The sequence below is a fragment of the Oncorhynchus clarkii genome, unplaced genomic scaffold (genome assembly GCF_045791955.1).
Source record: "Oncorhynchus clarkii lewisi isolate Uvic-CL-2024 unplaced genomic scaffold, UVic_Ocla_1.0 unplaced_contig_6747_pilon_pilon, whole genome shotgun sequence".
NCBI lineage: Eukaryota > Metazoa > Chordata > Actinopteri > Salmoniformes > Salmonidae > Oncorhynchus > Oncorhynchus clarkii.
This window is the reverse complement of record NW_027257996.1, coordinates 77,638-91,240: the sequence shown is the minus strand read 5'-3', so window position 1 is coordinate 91,240 and position 13,603 is coordinate 77,638. Positions and strand designations below refer to the sequence as shown.

General features: G+C 41.1%; 1 protein-coding gene across 1 annotated transcript; it reads right to left on the bottom strand.

Annotated features, from left to right (window-relative positions):
- Nucleotides 1-314: 314 nt before the first annotated feature.
- Nucleotides 315-13,295, bottom strand: LOC139394441 (protein MAL2-like). Its single transcript, XM_071142508.1, has 4 exons — nucleotides 12,523-13,295; nucleotides 8,691-8,861; nucleotides 4,602-4,790; nucleotides 315-974 (listed from the first exon to the last, which is right to left on the bottom strand). The coding sequence occupies exons 1-4, from the start codon at nucleotides 12,637-12,639 to the stop codon at nucleotides 903-905; spliced, it is 549 nt and encodes a 182-aa protein (XP_070998609.1). The 5' UTR covers nucleotides 12,640-13,295; the 3' UTR covers nucleotides 315-902.
- Nucleotides 13,296-13,603: the final 308 nt, after the last annotated feature.

Genomic DNA, 13,603 nt, shown 5'->3' with positions numbered 1-13,603 from the left:
ACTGTCCTCCAAGAGGAGTCTCCTCTTCCCATCAACCGACACTGTCCTCCAAGAGGAATCTCCTTTTCCCTTCAGACTCCTCCTCAGTTCATTCACCTTGGTTGAAGAGAGAGGTAGCGGCAAAGTTCCTTTCCCTTCAACTGACAACAAAGGCATCTGGTTCAACCACCTCCAGGACACTTGAACTGGCTCCTGAATAACCAGCAGGGCTGATGAGCCAATAACTCTCCCCGCTAAAAACAGTCTTTGTGAGAATAGCTCCCCCTTCTGGTGAAGCCCTGCTAAACTAGCCAAATATAAAAATACAAGTTGTATCGACAAGATAAGAAAAGTTAATTATTTGTAAAAATGCATTTCAGAAATCACAGAATATACTCAATATATTCCAGTAGGTATTCACACAATGTCATTAAGTGATTATTATGTTAATTGTCCTATGTAGTATGTTTAACATAGTTTTCCATGTTGCTCTAAAAAAGTTAGACATTCTACAAGGGGAAAATATAACTGTCACATTATTGTTATTTAATCAGTTATAGGTCTCCTCTGATCCAGAGTTTAATTCATTTTACAGGGAATCAAATACTAATAAATAAAATCTACACTATTGATCACACAACTAAACATGTCGGGCCTCAGAAACCAAGCACTAACATGTGAACTACAACATCTGGTAGCTTAGCCATAACGCCTGGTGTGCTGTTATTACATGACAGATACAACAAAGTGTTCTGTCTTGATCTCATAGCAACAAATATAAACTTGATGCAAATATTACGATACATTCATTCTCTTTAAAAAAATAATGTTGTTATACACATGTAATAAACAGACAACGTGACAATGTCTTGACGGCATGGTAGGAGTTTGAACTGTAAATGGTGCGTTTTCTTTCTTCCGTGTCACATCTGCCACCTCCTGAAGCCCATGAACATGCTGCAGGCGTAGCAGAGTGTCACCACAAAGGCAAATATCTAGAGGAGAACCAGGACAACAACAACAACAAGGTTAGGCTAACTCCCAGAAAGCCTTGAGCAATAACACCTAATGTAATAGCAGCAGCTATATAGTACAGCACCATCACTGAACAAACTACTAGTATAGAGTCGAGAGAACAACGGCCAAACATTAACTCATGGAATGCAAAGGCCTTACAGCTCAATTTACTGAACAACATTGACTTCGATTAGGAGTTTACTACAGAGCTTTTGTGTTTGGTCTCCTTGGTAATGAACCGGTGTGAAAATAGCCGTGTGCAGTACAGGAGCTACCAATACAGAAATGGACACGGCAGTCAGGACGAAGCACAACATCCGTTCACTGGCAACAGTAGAACACCGATATACGACCTCACCAAGGCTCTACAAACATCCCTGTGTTATAGTAGTAACAGACCTCTGGGTTTATAATACCAGAACAATAATAACATGTTATAGTAGAAACAGACCTCTGGGTTTATAATAACATGTTATAGTAGTAACAGACCTCTGGGTTTATAATACCAGAACAATAATAACATCATGTTATAGTAGAAACAGACCTCTGGGTTTATAATACCAGAACAATAATAACATGTTATAGTAGTAACAGACCTCTGGGTTTATAATACCAGAACAATAATAACATCATGTTATAGTAGAAACAGACCTCTGGGTTTATAATACCAGAACAATAATAACATCATGTTATAGTAGAAACAGACCTCTGGGTTTATAATACCAGAACAATAATAACATGTTATAGTAGTAACAGACCTCTGGGTTTATAATACTACAATAACATCATGTTATAGTAGTAACAGACCTCTGGGTTTATAATACCAGAACAATAATAACATGTTATAGTAGTAACAGACCTCTGGGTTTATAATAACATGTTATAGTAGTAACAGACCTCTGGGTTTATAATAACATGTTATAGTAGTAACAGACCTCTGGGTTTATAATACCATGTTATAGTAGTAACAGACCTCTGGGTTTATAATAACATGTTATAGTAGTAACAGACCTCTGGGTTTATAATAACATGTTATAGTAGTAACAGACCTCTGGGTTTATAATAACATGTTATAGTAGTAACAGACCTCTGGGTTTATAATACCAGAACAATAATAACATGTTATAGTAGTAACAGACCTCTGGGTTTATAATAACATGTTATAGTAGTAACAGACCTCTGGGTTTATAATAACATGTTATAGTAGTAACAGACCTCTGGGTTTATAATACCATGTTATAGTAGTAACAGACCTCTGGGTTTATAATAACATGTTATAGTAGTAACAGACCTCTGGGTTTATAATAACATGTTATAGTAGTAACAGACCTCTGGGTTTATAATAACATGTTATAGTAGTAACAGACCTCTGGGTTTATAATAACATGTTATAGTAGTAACAGACCTCTGGGTTTATAACATCATGTTATAGTAGTAACAGACCTCTGGGTTTATAATAACATGTTATAGTAGTAACAGACCTCTGGGTTTATAATAACATGTTATAGTAGTAACAGACCTCTGGGTTTATAATACCAGAACAATAATAACATGTTATAGTAGTAACAGACCTCTGGGTTTATAATACCAGAACAATAATAACATCATGTTATAGTAGTAACAGACCTCTGGGTTTATAATACCAGAACAATAATAACATGTTATAGTAGTAACAGACCTCTGGGTTTATAATACCAGAACAATAATAACATGTTATAGTAGTAACAGACCTCTGGGTTTATAATACTACAATAACATCATGTTATAGTAGTAACAGTCCTCTGGGTTTATAATAACATGTTATAGTAGTAACAGACCTCTGGGTTTATAATAACATGTTATAGTAGTAACAGACCTCTGGGTTTATAATAACATGTTATAGTAGTAACAGACCTCTGGGTTTATAATACCATGTTATAGTAGTAACAGACCTCTGGGTTTATAATAACATGTTATAGTAGTAACAGACCTCTGGGTTTATAATAACATGTTATAGTAGTAACAGACCTCTGGGTTTATAATAACATGTTATAGTAGTAACAGACCTCTGGGTTTATAATACCAGAACAATAATAACATGTTATAGTAGTAACAGACCTCTGGGTTTATAATAACATGTTATAGTAGTAACAGACCTCTGGGTTTATAATAACATGTTATAGTAGTAACAGACCTCTGGGTTTATAATACCATGTTATAGTAGTAACAGACCTCTGGGTTTATAATAACATGTTATAGTAGTAACAGACCTCTGGGTTTATAATACCATGTTATAGTAGTAACAGACCTCTGGGTTTATAATACCATGTTATAGTAGTAACAGACCTCTGGGTTTATAATAACATGTTATAGTAGTAACAGACTTCTGGGTTTATAATAACATGTTATAGTAGTAACAGACCTCTGGGTTTATAATACCATGTTATAGTAGTAACAGACCTCTGGGTTTATAATAACATGTTATAGTAGTAACAGACCTCTGGGTTTATAATAACATGTTATAGTAGTAACAGACTTCTGGGTTTATAATAACATGTTATAGTAGTAACAGACCTCTGGGTTTATAATAACAGAACAATAATAACATGTTATAGTAGTAACAGACCTCTGGGTTTATAATACCATGTTATAGTAGTAACAGACCTCTGGGTTTATAATAACATGTTATAGTAGTAACAGACCTCTGGGTTTATAATAACATGTTATAGTAGTAACAGACCTCTGGGTTTATAATAACATGTTATAGTAGTAACAGACCTCTGGGTTTATAATAACATGTTATAGTAGTAACAGACCTCTGGGTTTATAATAACATGTTATAGTAGTAACAGACCTCTGGGTTTATAATAACATGTTATAGTAGTAACAGACCTCTGGGTTTATAATAACATGTTATAGTAGTAACAGACCTCTGGGTTTATAATACCATGTTATAGTAGTAACAGACCTCTGGGTTTATAATAACATGTTATAGTAGTAACAGACCTCTGGGTTTATAATAACATGTTATAGTAGTAACAGACCTCTGGGTTTATAATACCAGAACAATAATAACATGTTATAGTAGTAACAGACCTCTGGGTTTATAATAACATGTTATAGTAGTAACAGACCTCTGGGTTTATAATAACATGTTATAGTAGTAACAGACCTCTGGGTTTATAATAACATGTTATAGTAGTAACAGGCCTCTGGGTTTATAACACTGGAAGAATCGATTCCAATAACTGATCGTTTGCTTGTCTGCCTGGAGTGCCAGATCCAATAGGTTGTCATTAGTTACCACAAAGTCATAATTATGGATAAACCACACCGATTTCTACAGTTTCTCTTCTTGAAATCTGATTTAAACCTTAAATTAAGATCAAAAAGATACATTTTCTTTTCATGTATTTTTACGATGTAAACAACTTTGACTTTGGTAACTAGTGACAACCAGATGGGCAGGGTTTGCAGTTCTGGGAATGTTCTATTGGTTTATCAACCCAGGCAAACTCAAACAGGCACGTACAGTATGAAGAATTTGAATTAAAAGCCTGGTCTGATCAGTGAACCACCATTTGCATTACAGATAGCCTTGACATTGTGTGTTAGTGTACACTGACCGTAGCTGCCACGTTAATACTATATTGTCTGTTGTCCAGGAAGGTGAGTATATTTCCACTAGGGGCAGTTACACATCCTGGTATGGAGCTGTTGGTACTACTGATGACCCCTCTGGCAGCCGTAACAGCAGCCTCCAGCACCAAGGCACTGAAGTAGAACAGCAGTGCTGTGAAGTGGTACAGCACATCCTGCAATGAAGATGGAAAGACGGGGTTATAATATGGATTGAGAGTAGTCAGGTCTCATTGAATGTATTGAGAAAAATCACGTGTGATAGGAGGTTACAGTCAGAGACCGGCCGTCTCCCAGAGAGATAGGGGGTTACAGTAAGAGACCAGCTGCCTCCCAGAGAGATAGGAGGTTACAGTCAGAGACCGACCGTCTCCCAGAGAGATAGGAGGTTACAGTCAGAGACCGGCCGTCTCCCAGAGAGATAGGAGGTTACAGTCAGAGACCGGCCGTCTCCCAGAGAGATAGGGGGTTACAGTCAGAGACCGGCCGTCTCCCAGAGAGATAGGAGGTTACAGTCAGAGACCGGCCGTCTCCCAGAGAGATAGGAGGTTACAGTCAGAGACCGGCCGTCTCCCAGAGAGATAGGAGGTTACAGTCAGAGACCGGCCGTCTCCCAGAGAGATAGGGGGTTACAGTCAGAGACCGGCCGTCTCCCAGAGAGATAGGGGGTTACAGTCAGAGACCGGCCGTCTCCCAGAGAGATAGGAGGTTACAGTCAGAGACCGGCCGTCTCCCAGAGAGATAGGAGGTTACAGTCAGAGACCGGCCGTCTCCCAGAGAGATAGGAGGTTACAGTCAGAGACCGACCGTCTCCCAGAGAGATAGGAGGTTACAGTCAGAGACCGGCTGTCTCCCAGAGAGATAGGAGGTTACAGTCAGAGACCGGCTGTCTCCCAGAGAGATAGGAGGTTACAGTCAGAGACCGGCCGTCTCCCAGAGAGATAGGGGGTTACAGTCAGAGACCGGCCGTCTCCCAGAGAGATAGGAGGTTACAGTCAGAGACCAGTTGCCTCCCAAATGGCACCCTACTACCTATATAGTGCACTATCTTTGACCTACGTTTGACCTGAGCCTTATGAATAAGGGTGCAATTTCGTAGGTAGCCACAGACTCCCTTCTGTTGACAATGGGGACTCAGGGCCCACAGACTGGCCATTGTCTGGTGTGAGCTCACTATTCTCTCAGTAGCTGTGTCACAAGCTTTGTTTTCTCATTGTCTATGAGATGACAACACACACACACACACACACACACACACATATACACACATATACACACACACGACTACATTTAGGAGAAGAACTGGAGCCTGGTGGGTCTGAGGGCTGTCTGTGGATAGGTCCCAAATGGTACTCTATTCCCTATATAGTGCACTACTACTGTCATTTGGGATGCAACCTATGTCAGTACTGTAGCTAGTAGTGTAGGCAGTACCCTTCAAGTCAACCTCTAGTGCAGTCAGTCATTAGTACTTCATGTTAGTTATTAGTTCATGTGTAAGTGTGGCAAAGTCATTTTGGATAAAAGCGTCTGCTAAATGGCAGAAATACAATTAATATATGAAAGTGTTAATACATGTGGAAAAAGCATTGAGGACACATTAGGCACAGTAGCAGCAGAGCTGGGATCGGGGCCAGTAGCAGCAGAGCTGGGATCAGGGCCAGCAGCAGCAGAGCTGGGATCAGGGCTAGCAGCAGGAGAGCTGGGATCAGGGCTAGCAGCAGGAGAGCTGGGATCAGGGCCAGTAGCAGCAGAGCTGGGATCAGGGCCAGTAGCAGCAGAGCTGGGATGAGGGCCAGTAGCAGCAGAGCTGGGATGAGGGCCAGTAGCAGCAGAGCTGGGATGAGGGCCAGTAGCAGCAGAGCTGGGATCAGGGCCAGTAGCAGCAGAGCTTGGATCAAGGCCAGCAGCAGCAGAGCTGGGATCAAGGCCAGCAGCAGCAGAGCTGGGATCAGGGCCAGTAGCAGCAGAGCTGGGATCAGGGCCAGTAGCAGCAGAGCTGGGATCAGGGCCAGTGTGAGAACTGATTGGCACAACACTGACTGGGTCTGCCCGTCTGCCTGCCTAGGGACCGTTGTTTTTCAACAAATTAAATGACAGACGCTTTTACATTATTTCTCACCCAGCACATGCAGTGTGTTCTTGCCATTATAATGTGCACTAGGCTCTGCCCTGTTACATGGCTTTAAGTTTCTTGACAGACTAGTAGATCAAGCTCTCTGTAATGTTTCAGTGTTTCTGGTCAGTTTTGATACCTGCATGTGTAGAGGCACCCTCATGACTAAAGTTGTGATGAGATCATATTCAGCAGGTGTGGTGCAGTGTTTCACTCGGTGTGTCCTTACACACACACACACACACACACACACACACACACACACACACACCTGTCTGGGAAAGACATCCTCTGTACTGTAATTAGGACTATCAAAGAGCAGGATTGTTCTACATCTGCAGTGACATGATACTGAATGGAACATCCTTTCAGGAGTTTAGGGGAACTGCTATGGAGTCGGCAGCATTTGAATGAGGCTCCTGAAGAACATGTCTCCTGACTATTCTACAGATATTGTGTTTGATTTGCAGGGTGATCTCCAAAGGTCCAGACTGAAGACTACTATTTGTTTATCATTTGAATTGTGTTTAGTGCCGAGGTGGAACTAAACCCTGCACCAACCAGTAACTGGAGTTGGACAGCCCTGAAGTGACAAACCAAACAGACCGGGAAGACTGGAGCTAGACAGCCCTGAAGTGACAAACCAAACAGACCAGGAAGACTGAAGTTGGACAGCCCTGAAGTGACAAACCAAACAGACCAGGAAGACTGGAGTTGGACAGCCCTGAAGTGATAAACCAAACAGACCAGGAAGACTGAAGTTGGACAGCCCTGAAGTGACAAACCAAACAGACCAGGAAGACTGAAGTTGGACAGCCCTGAAGTGACAAACCAAACAGACCAGGAAGACTGGAGTTGGACAGCCCTGAAGTGATAAACCAAACAGACCAGGAAGACTGAAGTTGGACAGCCCTGAAGTGACAAACCAAACAGACCAGGAAGACTGAAGTTGGACAGCCCTGAAGTGACAAACCAAACAGACCAAGAAGACTGGAGTTGGACAGCCCTGAAGTGATAAACCAAACAGACCGGGAAGACTGGAGCTAGACAGCCCTGAAGTGACAAACCAAACAGACCAGGAAGACTGAAGTTGGACAGCCCTGAAGTGACAAACCAAACAGACCAGGAAGACTGGAGTTGGACAGCCCTGAAGTGATAAACCAAACAGACCGGGAAGACTGGAGCTAGACAGCCCTGAAGTGATAAACCAAACAGACCAGGAAGACTGGAGTTGGACAGCCCTGAAGATATAAACCAAACAGACCAGGAAGACTGGAGTTGGACAGCCCTGAAGTGACAAACCAAACAGACCAGGAAGACTGGAGTTGGACAGCCCTGAAGTGACAAACCAAACAGACCAGGAAGACTGAAGTTGGACAGCCCTGAAGTGACAAACCAAACAGACCGGGAAGACTGGAGTTGGACAGCCCTGAAGTGACAAACCAAACAGACCAGGAAGACTGGAGTTGGACAGCCCTGAAGTGACAAACCAAACAGACCAGGAAGACTGGAGTTGGACAGCCCTGAAGTGACAAACCAAACAGACCAGGAAGACTGAAGTTGGACAGCCCTGAAGTGACAAACCAAACAGACCGGGAAGACTGGAGCTAGGACAGCCCTGAAGTGACAAACCAAACAGACCAGGAAGACTGAAGTTGGACAGCCCTGAAGTGACAAACCAAACAGACCAGGAAGACTGGAGTTGGACAGCCCTGAAGTGACAAACCAAACAGACCAGGAAGACTGGAGTTGGACAGCCCTGAAGTGACAAACCAAACAGACCAGGAAGACTCTACCTCTGATGAAGATGTCATGTGACGTCAGTATACCTGTGTATATCTGCCGGTAAGAAGACCTGTCCCTCTGCTGGTTCTTCAGTGCTCCCAACCTGTTTACCAAGAATGACTTGTTTTTCGTGACCTGTTCCTTGGGTAAAAAGCCTCGTCACTATCGGACTCACCATCAGGTTCCAGTCGGTGTTGATCCTGTCAGCCAATCCCAGGAGGAAGAGGAGGAGGTACACGCTGGAACAGAAGAACGTGCTGACAGAGACAAACATCACCCAGCCCTGTAGCAGGGGCACGGGCACGTTGGAGGAGGCCACCAGGATCCATACTAGCCCTCCAAATATCTGGAAGAACAGAATAGAGAAGATTTGTTAGACAAGTCATCATACGTCAAGACTGATTTGATATTTGTGACATAATAAATGCTTTAGGAATATCGAGACTGTTCGGCCAGACTGTGAGATCTGATCATGACAGGAATGCCCGTTTATTTAAAATGCATCCTAGGCCTGACAACAGGGAACGATTTCCATTTGTGAAAAGGAGCAGGCTGTTAGTGAACTGAACACAGATTATTTATAGGCCTAAAAGGAGCAGGCTGTTAGTGAACTGAACACAGATGATTTATAGGCCTAAAAGGAGCAGGCTGTTAGTGAACTGAACACAGATTATTTATAGGCCTAAAAGGAGCAGGATGTTATTGAACTGAATACAGATTATTTATAGGCCTAAAAGGAGCAGGCTGTTTTTAAACTGAACACAGATTATTTATAGGCCTAAAAGGAGCAGGCTGTTAGTGAATTTAACACAGATTATTTATAGGCCTAAAAGGAGCAGGCTGTAATTGAACTGAATACAGATTATTTCTAGGCCTAAAAGGAGCAGGCTGTAATTGAACTGAACACAGATTATGTATAGGCCTAAAAGGAGCAGGCTGTTAGTGAACTGAACACAGATTATTTATAGGCCTAAAAGGAGCAGGCTGTAATTAGACTGAATACAGATTATTTATAGGCCTAAAAGGAGCAGGCTGTTATTAGACTGAATACAGATTATTTATAGGCCTAAAAGGAGCAGGATGTTATTAGACTGAATACAGATTATTTATAGGCCTAAAAGGAGCAGGCTGTAATTAGACTGAATACAGATTATTTATAGGCCTAAAAGGAGCAGGCTGTAATTAGACTGAATACAGATTATTTATAGGCCTAAAAGGAGCAGGCTGTAATTAGACTGAATACAGATTATTTATAGGCCTAAAAGGAGCAGGATGTTATTAGACTGAATACAGATTATTTATAGGCCTAAAAGGAGCAGGATGTTATTAGACTGAATACAGATTATTTATAGGCCTAAAAGGAGCAGGCTGTTAGTGAACTGAATACAGATTATTTATAGGCCTAAAAGGAGCAGGATGTTATTAGACTGAATACAGATTATTTATAGGCCTAAAAGGAGCAGGATGTTATTAGACTGAATACAGATTATTTATAGGCCTAAAAGGAGCAGGCTGTAATTAGACTGAATACAGATTATTTATAGGCCTAAAAGGAGCAGGCTGTAATTAGACTGAATACAGATTATTTATAGGCCTAAAAGGAGCAGGCTGTTATTAGACTGAATACAGATTATTTATAGGCCTAAAAGGAGCAGGCTGTTATTAGACTGAACACAGATTATTTATAGGCCTAAAAGGAGCAGGCTGTTATTAGACTGAATACAGATTATTTATAGGCCTAAAAGGAGCAGGATGTTATTAGACTGAACACAGATTATTTATAGGCCTAAAAGGAGCAGGATGTTATTAGACTGAACACAGATTATTTATAGGCCTAAAAGGAGCAGGCTGTTATTAGACTGAATACAGATTATTTATAGGCCTAAAAGGAGCAGGATGTTATTAGACTGAATACAGATTATTTATAGGCCTAAAAGGAGCAGGATGTTATTAGACTGAACACAGATTATTTTTAGGCCTAAAAGGAGCAGGATGTTATTAGACTGAACACAGATTATTTATAGGCCTAAAAGGAGCAGGATGTTATTAGACTGAACACAGATTATTTATAGGCCTAAAAGGAGCAGGCTGTTATTAGACTGAATACAGATTATTTATAGGCCTAAAAGGAGCAGGATGTTATTAGACTGAATACAGATTATTTCTAGGCCTAAAAGGAGCAGGATGTTATTAGACTGAACACAGATTATTTATAGGCCTAAAAGGAGCAGGATGTTATTAGACTGAACACAGATTATTTATAGGCCTAAAAGGAGCAGGCTGTTATTAGACTGAATACAGATTATTTATAGGCCTAAAAGGAGCAGGATGTTATTAGACTGAATACAGATTATTTCTAGGCCTAAAAGGAGCAGGATGTTATTAGACTGAATACAGATTATTTATAGGCCTAAAAGGAGCAGGATGTTATTAGACTGAACACAGATTATTTATAGGCCTAAAAGGAGCAGGCTGTTATTAGACTGAATACAGATTATTTATAGGCCTAAAAGGAGCAGGATGTTATTAGACTGAATACAGATTATTTATAGGCCTAAAAGGAGCAGGCTGTTATTAGACTGAATACAGATTATTTATAGGCCTAAAAGGAGCAGGCTGTAATTAGACTGAATACAGATTATTTATCGTCCTAAAAGGAGCAGGCTGTTATTAGACTGAATACAGATTATTTATAGGCCTAAAAGGAGCAGGCTGTAATTAGACTGAATACAGATTATTTATCGTCCTAAAAGGAGCAGGCTGTTATTAGACTGAATACAGATTATTTATAGGCCTAAAAGGAGCAGGATGTTATTAGACTGAATACAGATTATTTATAGGCCTAAAAGGAGCAGGATGTTATTAGACTGAACACAGATTATTTATAGGCCTAAAAGGAGCAGGATGTTATTAGACTGAACACAGATTATTTATAGGCCTAAAAGGAGCAGGCTGTTATTAGACTGAATACAGATTATTTATAGGCCTAAAAGGAGCAGGCTGTTATTAGACTGAATACAGATTATTTATAGGCCTAAAAGGAGCAGGATGTTATTAGACTGAATACAGATTATTTATAGGCCTAAAAGGAGCAGGATGTTATTAGACTGAATACAGATTATTTATCGTCCTAAAAGGAGCAGGATGTTATTAGACTGAATACAGATTATTTATCGTCCTAAAAGGAGCAGGATGTTATTAGACTGAACACAGATTATTTATAGGCCTAAAAGGAGCAGGATGTTATTAGACTGAATACAGATTATTTATAGGCCTAAAAGGAGCAGGATGTTATTAGACTACTACACAGTATGTTCTGCTCCTATCACTACTACACAGTATGTTCTGCTCCTATCACTACTACACAGTATGTTCTGCTTCTATCACTACTACACAGTATGTTCTGCTCCTATCACTACTACACAGTATGTTCTGCTCCTATCACTACTACACAGTAAGTTCTGCTCCTATCACTACTACACAGTATGTTCTGCTTCTATCACTACTACACAGTATGTTCTGCTTCTATCACTACTACACAGTATGTTCTGCTCCTATCACTACTACACAGTATGTTCTGCTCCTATCACTACTACACAGTATGTTCTGCTTCTATCACTACTACACAGTATGTTCTGCTCCTATCACTACTACACAGTTGTTCTGCTTCGATCACTAATAAACTATCAGATTGTACAATAGGGAGTCGCCCATATGCCGTTAGTAAAACACAGCCGAAGTACAGTGATGACTGAACTCCCATTACTATGCTGCTACCTGCCCCTCTGATAGTGTTATACATAACTAACTACCTCTGCGATGAAAAAACTAATCCTAAAACTCAAATGAACAAAATGAATTAAGCAGAATTAATAGAGACTATCGATTAGACTGCAGTTTCCCCAATTAGGCCTACTTCAAGCAAGGGTGTAACCAGAATCTATCTGACCACCGGTGATGTATTTGCTCACAAAACTCGTAGTCAGAAATAGAGATGCGACACTCACAATTTCCAAGCAGATCAGAGCACCGGAGTACGTCCTCAATATTTGTAGTCCCAATGGCAAAGATATCGTCGGCGCTGGGAATGCTGTCACCGCAGGATTCGTCGCTGGCTCCGACATCCTTCCCGTCTTGTATCTCGACAAAGGACACCAACTCAGGCAAATTCTTCTGCAGTCATGTGTCCCTAACTGGTCTAACAGGTGCACGGCTCCTCCTTTCACTTTATCCACCTCTACTCGCCCGCAGAGTGGAGGCAGTCGCAGTTACCGCAATACCTCACCCCGATCTCTCTGTCGCGACTCGCTAAAGATGAATCTGCTACGAATTGAACGTGCCTGAGAAAATGAGAGATAGGCTCTACTATAGAATCCCTTTCGAGAACAAAATACGATACAAACAGGCAGACTGGATGCAGTGATGCCGATTAACTTCCACAGATGTTGATAGGCCACTCTAAAGTCAATATTAGTCTACCTGCAAGGGGAGAAAATGCCAAGGTGAGAGGAGTCTGAGAAACGGAAAGCAGAGCTGTGATTTATCTGCAAGCTGAAACAGCTTCACGGTTTAGGTAAATAATTGCACAACTTAAGTTGTTTACTCAATAACCATGACCCACAGAGAAACGTCACCAAATAGCACCTCACGCCCTACATAGTGCACTACGTTTAAAGGTGGCATTTGGGGCGTGGCCATAGCCTACACCTGCAAGCCTCTGAATTTAATAGAGCAAGAGTCCTGTCTGTCACTTATCTATATTGTCAGAGAGAGTGAGAACGGTATTATGAGAGAGTGATTGTTATTTTATACAGGGGCAGTAACAGGCTAGAAAAGCCCCACCAGGTTAAAGTTTACCTGGAATATGTGGATAAACTCAGCTCCTGTTGACATAACCCCAAGCTGCACATGCTGTTAACAACGTTAGACAGAGTCGGTCCAATTAAAGACTGATCTATTTTCACTGGCTGTACTGTATTCCTAAAGTTACCGGTGCAGTGAATGTTTAGCTTTTTGGTTCCTCTCCAGGTTTCTTCCTTTCTTCTTGGGAGTTTTTCCTTGCCGCTGTGCCACTGCTCACTAGAAACA